The 20,538-nt window shown below is 47.4% G+C and overlaps 1 protein-coding gene across 1 annotated transcript in view; it reads left to right on the top strand.

The window, feature by feature from the left end:
* TMEM132C (transmembrane protein 132C) overlaps nucleotides 1–20,538 on the top strand; it is a 401,997-nt gene that overhangs the window by 370,378 nt on the left and 11,081 nt on the right. The window contains exons 6-7 of the mRNA XM_021072420.1: nucleotides 16,970–17,175; nucleotides 19,496–19,769. Of these exons, the coding sequence (XP_020928079.1) occupies nucleotides 16,970–17,175; nucleotides 19,496–19,769 (480 nt within the window). The remainder of the gene's footprint in view (nucleotides 1–16,969; nucleotides 17,176–19,495; nucleotides 19,770–20,538) is intronic.

Genomic DNA, 20,538 nt, shown 5'->3' with positions numbered 1-20,538 from the left:
AGCCCTAAAAAGAAAAAAAAGTAGTTTTCACAGAAACCATATGGCCCGGAAGTCTGAAATAGTTACTGTTTTGCCCTTCAAAGAAAAAGGTATGTCTAGAGAAATCCCTGCTCTAGAAACTAAGTGTCTTGAGGAAAGGACCCTAAGTTTTGGTCTTTTCCGTCAACAGTTCCCATGATCCGTCACCCACAATGCCACTCAGACCATAAGACAGTCAGGGTTTTTCCAAGCCAGAAGCTAAGCATTTGGCTTTTCTTTGTGTTTTTTGAACCCTAGCCAAAGAAAAACATAAATATCCAAAAGAAAGCATCCACATAATGCTTTTTTCCCCTTCAAATCAAGTCTGACAGAGAGTAATCAGTCTTCTTGCTGGGTTTAAAAACAACTTGTGTGAGCAGAAAAGAACCTTACAGACCAGACATTTGATGGGGATGCCTGGGGTGTAGAGGGGAAGCCTGGCATCAGGGCGGGGGAGGGGGGGGATCCTTCTCTGCAGACCCCACCCCCAGCACGGACACCACTTTGCCAAGATTGTCCACCGCAGTTGGTGCCAGCATCACAGGGCGAGTTCACACAATTTAAATTGTTATGCCATGGAGTTCCTGTTATGGCTTAGCAGGTTAAGCAACCAGTGTTGTCTCCGTGAGGATGTGGATTCAATCCCTGGTCTCACTCATTGGATTGAGGATTTGGCGTTGCCGCAAGGTATGGTGTAGGTTGCAGATGTGGCTTGGATCCCATGTTGCTATGGCTGTGGGGTAGGCTGGCAGCTGCAGTTCCGATTCAACCCCTAGCCTGGGAACTTCCTTATGCCTCAGGAGCAGCCATAAAAAGAAAAAATAAATAGAAATTAAATTGTTATGCCAACCCTCCAGTAGGTGTCAGTAAAGAGTTCTAACCATATCATAGGATCACCATTTTCTGACTATGGAGTTGTCTCAATCACCTGGGAAATGAAGGGTGACTAGTGGTAGCACTCAGCCCAAAGAGCTTTGTAGAAGACCCCCAAATCTATAGGAGGAGAATGAGAGGGAAGGAAGATCATAAAAAAAAAAAATCCTCCAAGGGAAGTGCACGCTTAACTTAAATTCTCTAGGAGTTGGGATCAAAATAAGTAAAAAGAAAGAGATGGTGTTCCCATTGTGCCTTGGCAGGTTAAGAACTTGACATAGTGTCCATAAGGATTTGGGTCATAGATTCGGCTCAGATCTGGTGTTGCTGTGACTTAGGCCAGTAGCTGCAGCTCTGATTCGATCCCTAGCCTGGGAATTTCTATATGCCGCAGGTGTGGCCCTAAAAAGCAAAAAAAAAAAAAAAAAAAAAAAAAAAAGCCATTTTGTTAAGGATTAATAAGTTTCATTAAACAAATAAAGCACAGACCCAGAAGCCAACACAAGGAAAAGACTTACCTCTGAGCCTGGCAATTCCCGTGACGATCCTACTGGGGAAGCCAAGGGTTACCTACTGGACGCCCACAGGTGTACTTTGTGTGGAAGGCATCGTGTGGCTGAAAAATCAGAACTGGATGTAGTTCATTTCAAGTGTGTGATTGAGTGACATTTTAGGAAACTTACTGAGTTGGTAACCGTCCCCATGACCCAGTTTTGAAATATTTTGTCACCCCATTTACTGTTAATCCCCATTCCCACCCTCAGCCCTGGGCAAACACTAATCTACTTTCTGTGTCTATAGATTTGCCTTTGGGGGGCATTTCACATACATGGAATCATAAGGATGTGGTCTCTGTATGAAAGAGTTTGGCAATCACTTTGTACATAATCTCTTTTGGCACATGTATGGGTAACCACAGACGGAGATGTCATTTTATAAAAATGAGATCGTGTCATACAAACTGTTTTTTTAACATGGACTTTTTAAGTTGGCAAATCAAACTAACAAAACAGAAATAGACTCATAGACATAGAAGACAAACCGATGGTTGCCAAAGGGGAAAGGTAGGGAGGAGGGATAAATTAGGAGTTTAGGATTAACAGAGACACACAACTGTATATAAAAGAGATAAACAACAAAGACCTATTCTACAGCACAAGGAACTATATTCACTATCTTATAATAACCTCTAATGGAAATTCATCTGAAAAAGAGGACATATATGTGTGTGTGTGTATTCAATTATATATATATATTCATATACATATTCAGGAAATTAAACTGAAAAAGAAGACATGTATATATGTATTGTGTGTATATGTATACATACATACATACATATATAATGTCATTTTGCTGTACACCTGAACTTAACAAAATGTCATAAATCAAATGTACTTCAATTATAAACAAATAAATAAATAAAGGAAAAATTTTAAGAACTGGCAGATCTACAGACACACAAACATGCTACAGCATACCTTTCTAGCCTTCAGGTAATCAGCGGTAATTACAAACTGATGTCTTTCTTGGCCTTTCTCCATGCTCATCTGATCATAAACACACACACATCAAGGCATGTGTGTATACATCTGTATTTTTATTATTATTATTATTATTATTTTGCTTTTTAGGGCCGCACCCGCGACATATGGAGGTTTCCAGGCTAGGGGTCGAATCGGATCTGTAGCTGCAGGCCTACACCACAGCCACAGCAACCCTGGATCTGAGCTGCATCTGCAACCTACACCACAGCTCACAGCAACACCGGCTCCTTAACCCACTGAGCAAGGCCAGGGATCCAACCCACATCGTCATGGTTCCTAGTCTGGTTCGTTGACCTCTGAGCCACGACGGAAACTCTCAACATCTGTATTTTTTAAACAAACACATGGAAGGGTTTTCTGTCCTGGCTTGTTTTATGGAGGCGGGTTTCTGTAATGTACACATTTCTGCCCATGCCCCCATCTCACTTTTTGATGCCTCACAAATATCCCTTAGCAGTGGGCCTTTGGGAAATGAAGCTAGGCCAGTGTGGGGCATGAAGAAACCACGATGCCTCACGAATATCCCTTAGTGGTGGGCCTTTGCGAAATGAAGGTAGGCCAATGTGGGGCATGAAGGAACCACAAATGACAAGGAGTCTGGTCTGCCATGTGTTCAGAGTTCAGGTCAATAGGAGTCATGACACATGAGTGGAGAGACCAGCGGGGATCAGCATATGTGTTCATTTATGTTCAAGAAATGAAAAAGCAACAGCCCAGAGAAGGGCAGTAATTTGCCCAACAGAAGCCCAGGGACTTTACCAGGAAGGAAAATACCTAACAGGGACAAGTACTGCCAACCTCTACATCACCATCCCAGAGTACTCACCACACATGTTTGTCCACATTTGAGCATCCTTGAAATAAAAATGAGCCTTGGGGGAGTTCCCATTGTGGAGTCTCAGAAATGAATCCGACTAGGAACCATGAGGTTGCCGGTTCGATCCCTGGCCTCACTCATTGGGTTGAGGATCTGGTGTTGCCCTGAGCTGTGGTGTAAGTCGCTGGCATGGCTCAGATCCCAACTTGCTGCAGCTGTGATGTAGGCCAACAGCTGTGGCTCTGATTTGACTCCTAGCCTGGGGGCCTCCATGTGCCACGTTGGCCCTAAAAAGCAAAAAAAAAAAAAAAAAGATGAGCCTTGGAGTTGATGCCACAGCACAGATCAGTTTGCAGAGGCTTTCTTACTTGTGGTCCACAAGGTGATGATGTCTTGGTGTTGACAACGCTCTGTGTCTTCCCACAACACATCATGATTCATTCAACAAAGGTGCATTGGCCATGAATAGAACAGGAGGCACCTGCCCTCATGGAGCCTGGATTTGAGTGATGGAGGGAGCAGACAGTCACAGGCAGATAAGCCTATTGCATGTGGTGATGAGGGCGTTGAAGGCCATGCAGCAGGTGCTGAACTAGGGCATGGCCTGGGGGTGAAGGGCGACTCTGGATAAGGTGGTCTCCTAGGAGGAAATGTTTGGGTCAGTTAGCAGGGAAGATAATGACTATCAATGCCTGCTATTGACTGTGTATCCCTGACTTCCTCAGTGTTCTATCCACTCTCTCATCACGACCAGGTTGACACTAGGATCCACCACCCTGGGCTTCCTGGGGGGGGCCCCTACCCTGGTCTGCAGCCCTGCCTGTGCTGTCTTGGCAGGGTGGGGATGCTGAGAGTTAAAGCATCGTTATGGAAAGCTCATTTGTTGAATTTCCAGTGCAGCCTGTCTGACCTCCAGGGCACAGTTCCAGCTAATGGATCCCAGTGCAGAGCTAAAAAATAATGTATATGGGCAACCAGCAGGGGCTCTGCTTCCCCCCTACCCCATCCCCCACTGCTAACCAAAGAAGTCCGCCTTAGTTCTAATACATGGAAAGCAACCTCGCCTAAGCAACAGTCTTATTTTTCCCTGTGAACAGACTCCCGTCAGCACAAAGCTTTCTCCCAACTGAATTTACTATTGATTCCACAAGCTCCAGGTCCTTGAGAGGGCTAAGTTCTTTAATAACAGCCTGAAGTTTTTTAAAGGGTCTGTGAGACTAATTACTACTGTGAATGAAATCCCCATACCCGGTAGAAAAATAGGCAAACTTTTTTCTCAGGTCGGGAAGAGAGGTTCCTCATTTGTGCTTCTTGAATCCAACAAGCTCTAGAAGAAATGCTGTTCCTGTTGTGGCTCAGCATGTTAAGAACCCGACTAGTGTCCCTGAGGATGTGGGTTCCATCCCTGAACTCGTTCAGTGGGTTAAGGATCGGGTGTTGCCGCAAGCTGCAGCGTTTGTGGCAGATGTGGCTTGGAGCTGGTGTGGCTGTGGCTGTGGCTGTGGCTGGCAGCCTCAGCTCTGATTGCACCCCCAACCTGGGAACTTCCATATGCCACAGGTGCGGCACTAAAAAGACAAAATAAAATAAAATAAATTTTAAAAAAGAAATGCTCAAAGGTCTTTATCCTTAAGAGCCATACTAAGAATGAAAGAAAGTCAAGGAAAGCAAAGGAGTCCTGAGTGCCAGGCAAGGCTGTGTGACATTGCCCAGCCGTGCTGCTCTCTGGGCCAGGGGTCTCTAGCATAAAGCTCCAGGAAAGTTTCGTCTAGCACCAGCATTCCTTCCTGCTGAGATGCAAACCGCTGCAGAAAAGTCATTCCTGCCTCAGTTCATTCGTTTGCAAAATGGGTACCTTGCATACCGACCTTGTAAGACCTTGCCAGCATTAACATAGTTATAGAAAGACAGGGCGGGAGTTCCCATGGTGGTGCAGCAGAAAGGAATCTGACTAATAACCATGAGGATGCAGGTTTGATCCCTGGCCTCACTCAGTGGGTCAGGGATTCTGTGTTGCTGTGGTTGTGGTGTAGGCTGGCAGCTACAGCTCTGATTTGACTCCTAGCCTGGGAACTTCCATATACCATGGATGTGGCCCTAGGAAGGGAGGAAGAGGATAAGACAACACATTCAGTTAGCTTTCTCACTTCCCACGTAGACTTGGAGCAGAGGTTCTCTTCCTGGGGAGATCGTAACCCCCCTGGGGACATTTGGCAATGTTTGGGGGCATTCGTGTTTGTCACAGTCAGAGAGAGGGTGCTCCTGGCCAAAAGGGTGGCTAAGGGCTACCATATTGAATGGCACCTATAGAGTATTGGATGCACAGGTAGAGGCATGCCCTCCCTCATGGACGTTCCTTAGGAAGCACAGGCTCAGAGGGTTCAACTGGTAGGAATCGAGCCATGTGTTCCTCCCCAGGAGAGGCTAGTCAGAGGAAATTAATGCCTGGAACTGGGCATGAGAGAGCAGGTTGTTCTGACCCTCTGTCTCAAGCCATCAAGAATACAGTGTTCTAATAAAAGACTTTTTGCAAAAAAGAAAACTGTTTATTTATGAGTCGGATCTTATTTGAGCCAAAGGGAGGTTCCATCTGGATTTGCTTAGCTGGAAACAGAGGTTTTGAAGCCCTGGGGATCCTGCAGCTGAAAGTGGATGGCCCTTGGCTTGAGGAAAAGCTTCTGGCCAGCTCCATGAAGCACAGGGTAAAGAAGTCCAGCTTGGAATTGCCTATCTGATTTGCCTCGGGGGAGATTTAGATTTGGTCTAAAGCTTTTCCAGTCTTAGCTTTTTCTCCTGCCAGATACTAAAATGTCTGCCCTTCTTTGACCTCTCTACTGAAATCCATCTGAGAACAAGGTTTTGGTCTCCCACAGCATCATAAACCCACCTCCCAACGGTCCATGATGTCTTTATCAAGGCTGATGCAGTTGTTGAATGACTAAAACTCTCAAAGTGGCTTAAGAAAGGGAAGAGACTGTCTTATAATGGAAGGTCTAGGGCACTGTAGGCTGCAGGCACAGGAGGCTTCAGAAATCAGTTTCTCTGGGAGTTCCTGTCATGGCTCACTGGGATCCATGAGGACATGTGTTCAATCCCTGGCCTCACTCAGTGGGTTAAGGATCTGGCGTTGCTGTGGTTGTGGTGTAGGCTGGCAGCTACAGTTCCGACTGGATCCCTAGCCTGGGAACCGCCATATGCCTCTGGTGCGGCCCTAAAAGAGAAAAAATAATCAAAGATCCTTGTCTATATGCTTTTGGGGGCTCATTCATCCCGTTTGCCCCGCCCTCCGCAGATCCAGTCGGCTGGGCCCCCGTGTGGCTGTTTGCCTTCTGTGTGCCAGGCACAGGGCCACACCCTGTGTTTGTGGGATTTCCAATTTAAGTCTCCTGGCTGATTTGGGATGCTGTTTTTCTCCTGCATCACAGGCCCTGGATCAGCCAGTCTTCTTCTTGCTTCTAAAACAGGTCAGAATATTCCTGCGCTAGGGTCTTTGCATACCATACACTTGAAATTTGCTAAGGGGCTAGATCCTAAATGAAATCTTCTCAACACACACACATATATATCCACACACAACGGTAACTACATGAGGAGATGGGTCCGTTGTTAGCTTGATCGTGGTGAACTTTTCACTGCAGATACTTACATCAAAACATCTCGTATATCTTAAATGTATACACTTTGATAATGTCAGAAATATCTTGGTGCATATAAATTAATTTAATAAAAATTGATATTTAAAACATCAAAAAAGGGGGTTTTTTCCCCTCCAAAAAAAATTTATTTTGCACCTAATTTTCCTTTTGGCAGTATGTGCTGAGAGGATGAAGATGGGCCCCTGATCCTAGACAAGTTATTGTGCATAATTACATGACTCAAACTTTTAAAAAGAGAAGGAAAGAAATACAGTTTAGTAAAGGCTTTGCCTATTAGTGTCTGGAAATTGTGAGAAAGAAGACTTGATCACAGACCTCAAGAATTTTCTTTTTGGAGTTCCCTTCGTGGCTCAGCAGTTAATGAACCGGACTAATATCCATGAGGATGCAGGTTCAATCCCTGGCCTTTCTCAGTGGGTTAAAGATTCAGCATTGCTGTGAGCTGTGGTGTAGGTCACAGGCAAGGCCTGAATCCCATGTTGCTGTGGCTGTGGCGTAGGCCAGCAGCTACAGCTCCGGTTCGACCCCTGGCCTGGGAACTTCCATATGCCACAGGTGCAGCCCTAAAAAGACCGAAAAAAATTTTTTTTCTTCTTTTTTTTTTAATTTTTTACCCTTTTTAAAAAATTATAGTTGATTTACAATGTTCTTTCAATTTCTGCTGTATGGCAAAGTGACCCAGTCATACATATATGTACACATTCTTTTTCTCACACTATCTTCCATCATGTTCTAGCCCAAGAGACTGGAAAGAGTTCCCTGTGCTGTACAGCAGGACCTCATTGCTTATCCATTCTAAATGGAATAGTTTGCATCTACTCACCCCAAACTCCAAACCCATCCCACTCCCTTCCCCCCTCCCCCCTTCCCCAGGCAACAACAAGTCGGAAGAACTTGCTTTTTAATTCAAAAATGAAAGGGCTGAAATTAACTTTCTACCAATTAAATTGGCAAAGTGGTTTTTGGGGTTTGTTTTCTTTTCTTTTTCTTTTTCTTTTCTTTTTTTTTTTTTTTTTTTTTGGCCCTGCCCACAGCATATGGGAGGTCCCTGGCCAGGGATCAAACCTGTGCCAGAGCAGCAACCTATGCAGTGATGACACCATATTCTTAAGCTGTTGCACCACAAGGGAACTCTGCAACATTTTTTTTTTAAGCTAGACAACTGCTTTCAGATCCAGTCCAGTCTGACTAGCTGTGTGACCTTGGACAAGTTAGCCAACCTCTCTGTGCTTCCATTTGCTTCCCTGTAAAATGCTTTGTGCAAGGACAAAAGGAGTCAGTACCTATGTCCTTTTAGAACAGAAGCTGGCATACAGCAGGCACTTAATACATGCTAGATATTCTTATCTTCCTGGAACTTTCTTCCCCCAAATCTCGCCAGGCTGCCACCTTCCTGATAGGTAAGAGCTGTTTAAATATGACTCCCCATCTTGTTTCCTAATTTTATTTTTCTCATAGTACTTATTGCCCACAGTAACCTTCTTACTGACCTGTCTAACCCCACACTCCCCAAATGGAACTTCCTGAGCAAAGTCTCCTCATCATTCACTTCTGCATCTCCTGCGCCTGGAAAAATGCCCAGGGCATCATAGCAACACAGGACATATTTGTCCAAAGAAAAGGATTCCGTGTTTGCTGGATGAGGAATAGGACCCTTAGAGCAGTAAGGGATCAGCCACAACTCAAAGACAAGCCTGGCCACACATTTGGAGCCTCCTGCAAGGAAATCCAGCTTCCTCTGGGTCTCATCACCCTGGCCAGGGTTCTGCCATCCCATGGTCACACATGAGCCAGGCCCCGCCCAGCTCGACCAGCCCCACCAGCCCCGCCAGCCCTGCCAGCCCCTGGGTGGACAGGATCCCCGAGCTGAGACCTGCCCAGCCTCTCCAAGCCCCTGCAGCACTGGATAAAGTCTGATTTATCACAGCAGATTTCTGTGTGGATTCCTTTGGGCTGCCCTTAGCAAGGAGCAGGAAGCGAAGGGGAGGAACGCACAGACGTTGTGTCTGAGACACTGCTTAGCCCTGATTTCTCTCTCTTTTCCCTTTTCCTGTCTTCCAGAGATATTAGGAAAGTCACTGCCAGGCACTGTGATAAGGCAGGAACTGTTGGGGACGGCAGCAGACCTCCTGCAAAAGTCAAACGTTCTCTCTGGCAGCTGCAGGCAGTGGGGTGGGGGGAGGGCAAATTGTGGGTAAGATGCTAGAGAGACCAGAAGTTCTGTGGGAAAACAGGGCATAGAGAAAGGAAAGGGGTTCTCCCAGCACAAAGCCAGGGCAGCAGAAATCACTGCCCTTGGATCAGAAGCTCTGGCTTGGAGAATTCCAGAAACTGTGGGCCGTCCTTGAACCTGGGAGCAGGGCTTCCTCCCCAACCCTTCAGTGGCCTCTCTGCTGCCTGAGGAGGAGAGAAAGGGGGTGGAATAAAGAGAGAGTGGAGTGAGGAGGAGACAGAAGGCATATGAGGGCTCCTGACAGTTCCAGGCAGAGTCCTCTTCACTTCAGCTCTTAGCCAAATAACTCCGTCAGCTCTGTCACGTAGCAAGTGACCCCAACGCTCAGTTTTTGAAAATGACTATCTTTTCTTCCCACGTATGCATTTGCAGGTCACCTGGGGGTCTGGGGCCTTGGCTGCGGTTGGGCTCTTACTGCAGGTCAGTCTGGGATGGGGTCCAGGTGCCTCATTCCAGGGCTGGGCTGAGAGGTCTCAGCGTCTTTAAGTTCCTCTCATGGCAGAGTTCACAGGGCTGGCAGAAACCCAGGACATCTCTTCAGCCTGAGCCTGCATAGGTTGGCTGTCACTTTTTTCCGCCTTCTCTTGGCCAAAGCCAGGCACATCATTAAAAGGAAATAGAGTTCCGTCTGCCCACAAGAGAAGGAAAGGGATAAAATCCAAAATCAGAGTTCCCATTTTGTGGTTCAGCAGGTTATGAACGTGACTAGTATCCATGAGGATGCAGGTTTGATCCCTGATCTTGCTCAGTGAGTTAAGGATCCAGCATTGCAGATGCGGCTTGTATCCCGTGTTGCTTTGGCTGCAGTGTAGGCCGGCAGCTGTAGCTCTGATTCGACCCCTAGCCTGGGAATTTCCATATGGGCGCAGCCCTAAAAAGACAAAAAAAAAAAAAAAACAAGAACCAAAACCAACAAGTCAATCAGCACAGAACCGAACCAATTGGTACCATGGCTAAAAGCAGAAGTCCAGGGTCAACTTTGTTTAAATTCTGACTCACTGACCACCAGCTGTGTGATCTTGGGCAAGTTACATCACCTCTCAGTGCATTTGGTTTCCTCGTTTGAAATACAGATCTGATTTTAAAATGTAGCTGTGTCATATGTTCATAGTGGGGATTCAAGGAAATGTTTCATGTGACATCTTCCTGGTTCACTGCAAGCACTTAGTGAACATTTGTCCTTCTTATGAAACCTACAGTCACCAAGGAAAGCCCATCTCCTTGCGTTCCTGTGTGTGTGTGTGTGTGTGTGTGTGTGCGTGCGTGTGCGCACGCATGCATGTGCGGTAGGTGGGTGTCAGGGGCGGCGTGAGAAGGTCAGCACTGAGTGAGGGCAGGAGTGGGGAGTCAGGTATCTGAGTACCTTTTTCCCAGAAAGGGCACATGCCATGGTTGCCTTGGCAACCTTCTTCTCTGGGGATGTTCAGATAGTTTCTGGCCATTTCATTCTCCATTGAGAGAACCTCACGTTGTCTGCATGAAGAAACCATCTGGCAAACGGTGGCCTGGGGCACTGTCCCCAGCCATCCCTACGGTGTGCCCCATGGAGGGACGCTCAGCCTGATTCTTAGTGGGGTGAGCTTCAAGCTCTGCATACCGCTCATGGGGACACAGTGCAAAAATAAAAATAAAAATAGAGAATGATAGCAAAATAAGTAAATACATGTGGGCACTTAGCTAATGACTGGTGGTGAACTGGGGAAAGCAGAGGAGGAAGCAGACACAGAAAGGGAGGCAGCCTGCTGTCGGGTATGGGCACTCTTAGGGCTGGCTTTCCTCTTTTTTGGCCATGCCCACAGCATGCAGACGTTCTGGGGCCAGGGATGGAACCCAAGCCATAGTAATGACAGTGATGGATCCGTAAGCCCTAGGCCACCAGGGAACTCCCTGGGCTTGGCTTTCCATACCTCCAAGGCTGGCAGCAGCCCACTGTCCCTCCCAGCAGGGCCCCCCAAACTGTTCAGTCTAGTCTGTGGGACCAACAAGACATCGAGGTAGAAAGTTCAAATGCTTCCAAAGTTCAGGCTTGTAACAAAATTGAATACAGTGGGGAGTTTTCATTGTGGCTCAGGGGGTTAAGAACATGACATAGTGTTCATGAGGATGCAAGTTCAATCTCAGTGGGTTAAGGACCTGGCGTTGACACTGCTGTTATATAGGTCTCAGATGTGACTGGGTTCTGGCATTGCTATGGCTGTGGCATAGGCCTGCGTCTGCAGCTCCAATTCTACCTCTAGCCTGGGAACTTCCATGTGCCACAGGTACGGCCATTAAAAAGAAAAATGTAAGTCATTTTTCTGTATCTGGGCTTAATGTCCATTTGCCACCCCCAGCCTCCTAAGAGGGAAGGCCTATACCTGAAGTTTGATTTCTGAAGATATTAAGTTGCAGAAGCTCATTAGAGAGCCACATAGAAATGGTGAATAAGCACTTCATTAGCTGGAGGTCGGATTGGGGAGCCGTTGGCACAGAGATGGTATTGAAAACATCAGAGCTAAATGATTACAATCATGAAAGGCATGTGTATGCATGAATGTTTGAGTGCAACCATTTTCCTATGATGAGACTTAAAAACCCCAGTATGATGGTATTAGAAGTCAGAAGTTCAGAGAGGTGATTAGGTCATGAGGGCGGAGCTTTTGTGAATAAGTGAGTGCTCTTAGAAGAAGCTCCAGGAGTTCCCTTGTGGCTCAGTGGGTTAAGGATCTAGTGTTGTCACTGCTCTGGCTTGGGTTCCATCCCTGGCCCAGTAACTTCCACATGCCCAGATGTGGCAAAAAAAAAAAAAAAGGCTATGTAAATTTGGCCATTATTATTTAGGAGCAGCAATAGTGACAGGAGTTTAATTAATTAACTCCTGCACATTCATAGTAAAATGCCTTTTTTATTTTTTTTTTATTTTTTATTTTTTTATTTTTTTTGTCTTTTTGTCTTTTTTGTTGTTGTTGTTGTTGTTGTTGCTATTTCTTGGGCCGCTCCCGAGGCATATGGAGGTTCCCAGGCTAGGGGTCCAATCGGAGCTGCAGCCACCGGCCTACGCCAGAGCCCCAGCAACGCGGGATCCGAGCCGCGTCTGCAACCTACACCACAGCTCACGGCAACGCCGGATCGTTAACCCACTGAGCAAGGGCAGGGACCGAACCCACAACCTCATGGTTCCTAGTCGGATTCGTTAACCACTGCGCCATGACGGGAACTCCCAAAAATGCCTTTTTTAAAAAAAGAAGAGGAGTTTCCATTGTGGCTCAGCATGCTAAGAACCTGATATAGTGCCCATGAGGATGCAGGTTCAATCCCTGGCCTTGCTCAGTGGGTTAAGGATCCAGCATTGCCATAAACTGTGGTGAGAGTTGCAGATGCGGCTTGGATTTGGCGTTGCTGTGGCTGTGGCGTAGGCCGGCAACTGTAGCTCTGACTCAAGCCCCAGCCTGGGAACCTCCATATGCCACAGCTGCAGCTGTAAAAGGGAAAAAAAATAAATTTTAAAAAAATTTAAAAAGAAGAGGCTCCAGAGAGCTCCCCCAGCCCTTTCACCAAGTGATGACACAGAGAGAAGACAGTGTCTGTAGCCAGGAGTGGGCCCCCACCAGCCACTGGCTCTACTGGCAACTTGACCTTGGCCTTCCCAGACTCTGGAACAGTGAGAAATAAATGTCTGCTGTTTAAGCCCCCCAGCTCTGGTATTCTGTTCTAGCAGCCCCAACCAATCAAGACAGGATGTATAAGAGGCCATGAAGGAGTTCCCCTTGTGGCTCAGCAGAAACAAATCCAACTACTATCCATGAGGACACGGGTTCAATCCCTGGCCTCACTCAGTGGATTAAGGATCCAGTGTTGCCGTGAGCTGTGGTGTAGGTTGCAGTTGTGGCTCAGATCTGACGTTGCTGTGGCTGTAGCTTAGGCTGTGGCGTAGGCTGGCAGCTGCAGCTCTAATTTGATCCACAGCCTGGGAACTTCCATATGCTGCAGGTGTGGCCCTAAAAAACAAACAAAAAAAAAATGCCATGGAGATATTGAAGAAGGGACAGTTGCCTTATTTCAAAGAGTCAGTCACCACCTGTGGTCCCCCGACCTGGGATATCAGCATCTCCCAGGAACTTGCTAAAGCTGTAAACATGGGGGCGCCACCCCAGACCTGCTCCATGTGAAACTTTTGGGGCCCCGCAGTTTGGGCATAATTGACAAACCCTCTCTGATGCTCCCTCAAGCTTGAGAACCCACTTGGGTGAAGAGGTGCTGATAAAAACCACACTGCTGAGGGAGGTCAGCGGTTGCCAACAGATCTCTTCGCTTGCCTCATAGAAAATGGTCCCCAGGTTCCTCCCTCAGAGGCAGATGATGTCTCTGGGAAGTTGCCAAGGCCTGAATGACAATAGGAGATGTCACCTGACCGTATGCCACTCAACCAGAATCCATGTGACCCATCCTGCCCCCTCCAGGTCCTTAAGAGCAGACATCAATGGCTGGTCCGATGGCCACGATGGGTTCAGAATGGATAGTTTAGGAGTTCCCGTCGTGGCGCAGTGGTTAACGAATCCGACTAGGAACCATGAGGTTGCGGGTTCGGTCCCTGCCCTTGCTCAGTGGGTTAACGATCCGGCGTTGCCGTGAGCTGTGGTGTAGGTTGCAGACGCGGCTTGGATCCTGCGTTGCTGTGGCTCTGGCGTAGGCCGGTGGCTACAGCTCCGATTCATCCCCTAGCCTGGGAACCTCCATATGCCGCAGGAGCGGCCCAAGAAATAGCAACAACAACAACAAAAAGACACACACACAAAAAAAAGAAAGAATGGATAGTTTAAATGTCAGCGTGAGCAGGGGCCAGCGGGCAGAGTTCTCAATGGGCAGCCCACCCACAATGAGAGGTTTTAAGAAAGATTCTCAGAAATGGAGCCAAGGAGCTGGAAAGATCCCTACAGGGTTTGGGGTTCTTTTTTTGCAGACGAGCCAGCTCATTTTGCAACACCGTGGTTCCCACTGCTGGCCACTTAGGAGATGATTAATACATCCAGAGACTTCCCCAGACATTTATGGCACCTTCAGGAATAACAGTGACAATGGCTCTATCATGCCCAGCGGCTTCATACCCTTGGCGGTCCTCTTAATTATTTATATATTCTGGAGCGGCCAGGTTCCCTCCCACCAGAGCTCAGAAAGGTAATAAATGAGGAAGTCAATGGTCTGTAAATTACAACATTGATTAAAGAAGTGATTACGGATATAACTCTTGCCTGGCTATTATGCTAATGCCTGCCCAGATCCAGGACAGTGTTTACATGCTAATGACAAGTCTGGGACAGTGACTCAAATTGGTTTCCGCCCTTAATCAGTATGTAAACACTTTTAAACCACTCTTGACCACGAGTGAGAAGATCCGTCGTGGGTTCCCCTCCCAACTGCTCCCAGCCACAGTCCCTGGCAGATGGAGGTAATTCTCTCAACCCAGCCCTCACCAGCTGCCCCTCCAAACAAAAGTGCAAGTTGAAGATGAAAATTGGGCCCAGAGTAGCCATCCATAGTTCCTGGAGGCTGGGGAAAGAGAGGGCGATCACAAGAGTTCATTGCTTAGCATCAGATGTTATTTAACTGGGGCCACAGATCACTGCCCCCCCACCCCCCGCGCGCGCCCCCACAAAGGCGATGCTGCTCCTTTCAGAGTATACAACCTGGACAGGAGACAGACAAGTAAATTGGCAATTACAGCTCAGCCTGGTAAGAAGTGGGGGAAGAGTCCATGTGTGGCTTCATTAACTCTGAAATGCTACACACGACTCTATGCACGTGCATTTCTATAGCAAGAATTAGCTGTATGTGTGTCCTCACAGAGGTCAGAGACCCGTAAAAGGTTAGGAAACACAGCTCTGGAGCTTTTTGAAAGTTTTCCACTTAACTTCTTGTGTTCCCACTGCTCTTCGTTCCATCTTAATCTCAGTCACTCACATCTTCTCTCATCCCAAGATCCTTGCCTGGTTGTCTAGGAGCACACATCTCCATGGAGAAAGGGCTCTGTTCATGCACTCTCCAGCTGTCCATGCATCCATCTGTCCACCCACTTAGCCATCCATCCTTCCACTCATCCATTCATCCACCTATCCATTCACTCATTCATGCATCTATCCACCCATCCATTCATCCATCCATCCTCTCATCCACCCATCCATTCATACATACACACATACATACATCTACCCATCCATCCACATACCCATTCATCCCTCCATCCACTCATTATTCACCTTGCTGAGCTCCTGCTTCATGAACAGCTGGTGTGAGGAACTAAGAGATCAAAGAAGAAAAAGATAGATGGCATTGCCTTCAATCATGTCACAGTTTAGTGGTTGATATGGACACATGGGGCCAGTGTAAATCACATCCCATAAACTTGGCTATGCAAGATGGGTCATGTTGCTTCTCTATAACCCAATTTGATATCTGTTTTCAGTTTTCAATTCCTTATGGTGGCAGAGCATAATCCCAGTCTAATTTCTAGGAGACTTAACTCCTGTCCAGGCCTTGGGGAAGGGGGCTTCTAGTCTTCAAGTGTTCTGTGTGCAGTTCCTGGGGGGCACCATCAGTTGTCCACATGGGTTACCTCTGATGTGGTTCCCCCTGCTGTGCACCCTGTTTCCAGGGAGACAGGCGTCTTCTAGCTGTTTCTTGGCAAGATGAGGATGTCCATGGGTCTGTAAATAGATTCACCCCCTTCAGGGTTTAGACTCTGGAACACAGAATCTAATTGCTTGCAGATCTTTGTTTTTATTTTCTTTCTTCTGTGTGTTTGTTTTGCTTTGGGCTCTATCTCTTTCCTGGGGCCATGATCTGCTATCATAAAAGTAAAGGGAGGAATACAGAGGAAGGAAACATAGGCTGGTCATCACTAATGCGACACTGCTGTTCACAGGATAAAGGATAACAGTACGAATACATACACAATCCTAGGGGGTCAGGGAGGTGCCAGACAAACAGGGAGGAAAGGGTGTTCCCGGAGAAAGGGAACCACATGTGCGAAGAGCTGGGTGTTCCCCTGATGGGATCAGAGCATGCAGGCACCGGGAGAGCTGTGCTGGAGAGGAAGGTGGTCCAAAGCCCTTCAGATCCTGGGAGACTGGATGGGGCAGGATGGGAGTGCAGCTCATCTGAGCAGACATCAGGCTGGAGAACAGACACCTCTGGTGCCCACGTTACATTCCCTGGGCCCACTCAGAGTCCAGACCCAGCTACAGTTCTGGGCAGGTTCAGGTTTGCCAGGTGGATCGCTGCTTCTCTCAAGCCACTTCTGCTTTCCATCCCAGGGCCTGCGCTTCAGCCTGGAATCAACACACAGGCAGCTGTCACCCAGTGGGATGTAGAAGAGGAGTATTATAATATAATATATAGTAAAAAGAGATAATAATAATCTTAATAATAATAATAATAATATAACAAGATAAATATATTTCTGCCTCTTAATAATAATAATAATTAATATTAATAATAAGAGCAATATAATATTTCTGCCTCTTTATCCTGCAGGTGGACAATTTTGTAGGCTTTCCATGAGGCCCCCCAAAAATGAAGCCAAATGGTTATAGCAGCAAACACAATAATGTACCTTTCTACTCACTTTTCCTGTTTCTTTGACCCCCCTCAACCTGCTCCCTGGGCCCTGGACCCTGGGTCCACCTCCCAAGTAAATCAACTGCATCGAATCCTCGTCTCAAGCTCTACACTGGCAGGAACCTAAATCAAGCTAGAGATTTGTGTGCTTTGCTAGAGAAAAGGCTAAATGTCAGAAAGCTTGTCCCCAGGGCCCGGGAACTTCTCCTCCATCCCCTCTCTGTCTTGGCAGGTGTCCGACCGCTGTGACTACGTCTTTGTCAATGGCAAAGAGATGAAAGGCAAGGTGGACGCAGTAGTGAACTTCACATACCAGCACCTCAGCGCCCCCCTGCACGTCACTGTGTGGGTCCCCCGGCTGCCCCTGCAGATCGAAGTCTCTGACACGGAGCTGAGCCAGATTAAAGGCTGGAGGGTCCCCATCGTGGCCAATAAGAGGTGAGCCTGGGATGGGAGATGGATCAGACGCTGTAGATACTGACCTTACTTAACACTAAAGGAATCAATGCAGGGTCCAGCTCGAAGTAGGTGCTGCTGTTACCATAGTGACTACAGGATGCAACGCATACATGCCTACAGCCTAATAACCACCCTCTTCGGAAACCAAGGCCCAGGATAACCCAGCCAGGCTGGAAGGCTGCTAAGCAGGTGGGTCAACATCAGACCCAGTTATTTGCCCACCACACAGACTTCTAGTAAATGTCCCCTGAGAGTGGCTCCCCCACCAAATGAAAACACAGAAGTCAGTTTTCTATCACTCTGCCCCCAGGGAATCTGAGTTTGGGTTTATTTTCTCTAAGCCAAACAATGGTTCCTTTTTTTGTGCTGGATGAACATCTATAAACTTGAAAAGTTCTCTGCAATGGATATGTGTATATACATATATGATTGGGTCACTCTGTTGAACAGCAGAAATTATCCCAGCCTTGGAAATTAACTATGCTTCAATAAAACTTAGAAAGAAAATACCCTGCATCTAAAAGAAAAGAAAAGAAAAGCTCTATGCATATCAAACTATTGGATAAAATTTAATTGCATTCATATTGGACCGTGGGGTTGCTGTTTGCTCTTAAACCACAAAGAAGCCTCTGCTGTAGTCTGTGTGGCTCTGGATTGTCTCATGTGGGAGTTGTTTTCTTGTTTTCTTGGCTCTGCCCTCTCCCTGGTTAGCAAAATAAGAGTTGATGCCAAACTCCTGGTTTCATCTATGGAACGCTCTGTCTTAAACCTTCAGGGCTGTTTTCCTGACACTCTCCTGGTACCAGGGTCTTGATTTTTTTGCCTTTTCTAGGGCCGTTCCCGTGGCATATGGAGGTTCCCAGGCTAGGGGTCTAATCGGAGCTGTAGCCACCGGCCTACACCAGAGCCACAGCAATGCAGGATCCAAGCCGCATCTGCAACCTATACCACAGCTCACAGCAATGCCAGATCCATAACCCAATGAGCGAGACCAGGGATCGAACCCGCAACCTCATGGTTCCGTTAACCACTGAGCCACAACGGGAACTCCGAGGGTCTTGATTTTTAAGGGGCAACTAGAGTCCACCTCAAGAAGAACACATGGGACAGTAGGGTGGTGAATTCAATTCTACAGGGTGAACTTGAAGGAATGTATCCTGACTGGGAGGATGGCCATGAATCCAACCAAGACTTCAGACCACTTAGTGGTCACCAGGGGCCAAGACGTGGCTTTGCACTGTGTCCCTGAAGAGGGCAGAACCACATTTGCTGGGTTCACCTCTAAGCTCTGCTGCTTTCTAGCTTCATGAGTTTGGGTAAGCCACCCAGCCTCCCTGCCTCTGTTTCCTGATCTGAACGTGAGAATAATTGCAGTTGTGGAATGTTCCAGGATCACCTTGTCCAGTTTGGTAGCCACTAGCACAAGTGGTTATGGAGCCCTTGAAATATAGCCTGCATGATTGAGAAATGTCATGTTTTGATGTATTTAATTTGTATTCATTTGAATTAAATTGTAGGGAGTTCCCTGGTGCCTCCGTGGTTAAGGATCTGGCATTGTCACTGCTGTGGCTCAGGTTCCATCCCTGACCTAGAAACTTCTGCATGCAGAGGGAGATGCAAAAATTGTTTAATTAAAAAAATAAAATATAAAATAAATTAAATTGTAGATAGCCACATGTGGTTGATAACTTCACAGGCAGTGTAGGTTTAGTAAATGTTAGCGCCTAAATTTTTTTTTTTTTTTTTTTTTTTTTTTTGCCAAAGCACGCAGCAGCTGGATGTGGGATATCAGCTCTCAGACTGGGGATCAAACCCAGGCCGCAGTGGTGAAAGCACCAAATCCTAACCACTATACCACCAGGGAACGCCCAGCTCTTACATCTTTTATTTGTCAATAAATATCTTCAAGAGAAATGTTTCTATTTCCTTAAGTCTCACTTTCCTCCTTTGGCAAGTACCATAAAGCTTCTTTGCATTACTGAAAAGAGACAGAGAAAGTGATATTTCACCCTTTATACTGCCCTGCGATAGAGCCAGAGTGCCTTGTATTAAAACAAACAAATAAAGAATAAATTGTAGGTAGCCAGGGAGTTCCAGTTGTCACTCAGCAGGTTAAGAACCTGACAAGTATCCATGAGGATGTGGGTTCGATTAGTATCTGCATGTCGCGGGAGGTGTGGCCCGGAAGCTCCTGCCTGAAATGCTGTCTCTTGGAGGCTGAGGGGGTACCTGCCTTGGGACTCGAGAGCACCTTGGATTCCTTCCCCTGGCCTGAGAGCTGCTTTGTCTTTCCCACCAGGCCCACGCGGGACAGCGAGGATGAAGACGAGGAGGAGCGGCGGGGGCGGGGCTGCGCCCTGCAGTACCAGCGCGCCACTGTGCGGGTCCTCACACAGTTTGTGTCCGAGGGCGCCGGCCCCTGGGGCCAGCCGAGCCACCTGCTCAGTCCCGACTGGCAGTTCGACATCACCCACCTGGTGGCAGACTTCATGAAGCTGGAGGAACCCCATGTGGCCACGCTCCAGGACAGCAGGATCCTGGTGGGGCGGGAGGTTGGCATGACAACCATCCAGGTAAGTAGCGAAAGCTGGGAACTTCTCCATCACTGAGCGTGGTACCCGCCCTGGGGGAGGCTCCCTAGATGGGCGAGTCCTTGTGGCCAATTCCTTGCCCTCATGATGGCATCCTGGGGACACCAGCAAGGTGAGTCTGGACCAACTCTTTGAGTCCCAACCTCCTTCCAAACTGCATTGAGAAGGTGGTGGCTGCTCCCTTTGGCAACCTCTCTGATCTCTCCCCCCCCCAATTCTTCATTCCCTTCATGCCCATCACAGCTCTTGCCCCTCCTCTTTCCAACCCCCCCACCCTTTCTCTCTCCCCCCGCCACTTCTGCCTTCCCACATTTACACTTCCTTAGGAATAACCTCCCCACTCCCTGCTGGGACCAAGGAAGGATGTAACCCTTCTTCCTTTCCTCCCTTCTTTCTTTAAGTCAGTCTGTCATTCTGTCCTGTATTCATTCAACAAATTCTCTTCCAAATCCTACTGCCTCAGAGTTCCCATCGTGGCACAGCGGAAATGAATCTAACTAGGAACTATGAGGTTGCAGGTTTGATCCCTGGCCTCACTCAGTGGTTTAAGGATCCGGTGTTGCTGTGAGCTGTGGTGTAGGTCACAGATGCAGCTCAGATCTGGCATTGCTGTGGCTGTGGCGTGGGCCGGCAGCTGTAGCTCTGATTAGAACTCTAGCCTGGGAACCTCCATATGCTGCTGGTGCAGCCCAAAAAAGACAAAAAGACCAAAAAAAAAAAAAAAAATCCTACTGCTGCTTTTGCTCAAGGA

Source organism: Sus scrofa, chromosome 14, assembly GCF_000003025.6.
Source record: "Sus scrofa isolate TJ Tabasco breed Duroc chromosome 14, Sscrofa11.1, whole genome shotgun sequence".
Lineage (NCBI taxonomy): Eukaryota > Metazoa > Chordata > Mammalia > Artiodactyla > Suidae > Sus > Sus scrofa.
Note: the sequence above shows the minus strand (reverse complement) of the source record. Positions and strands in the feature narration are given on the sequence as shown.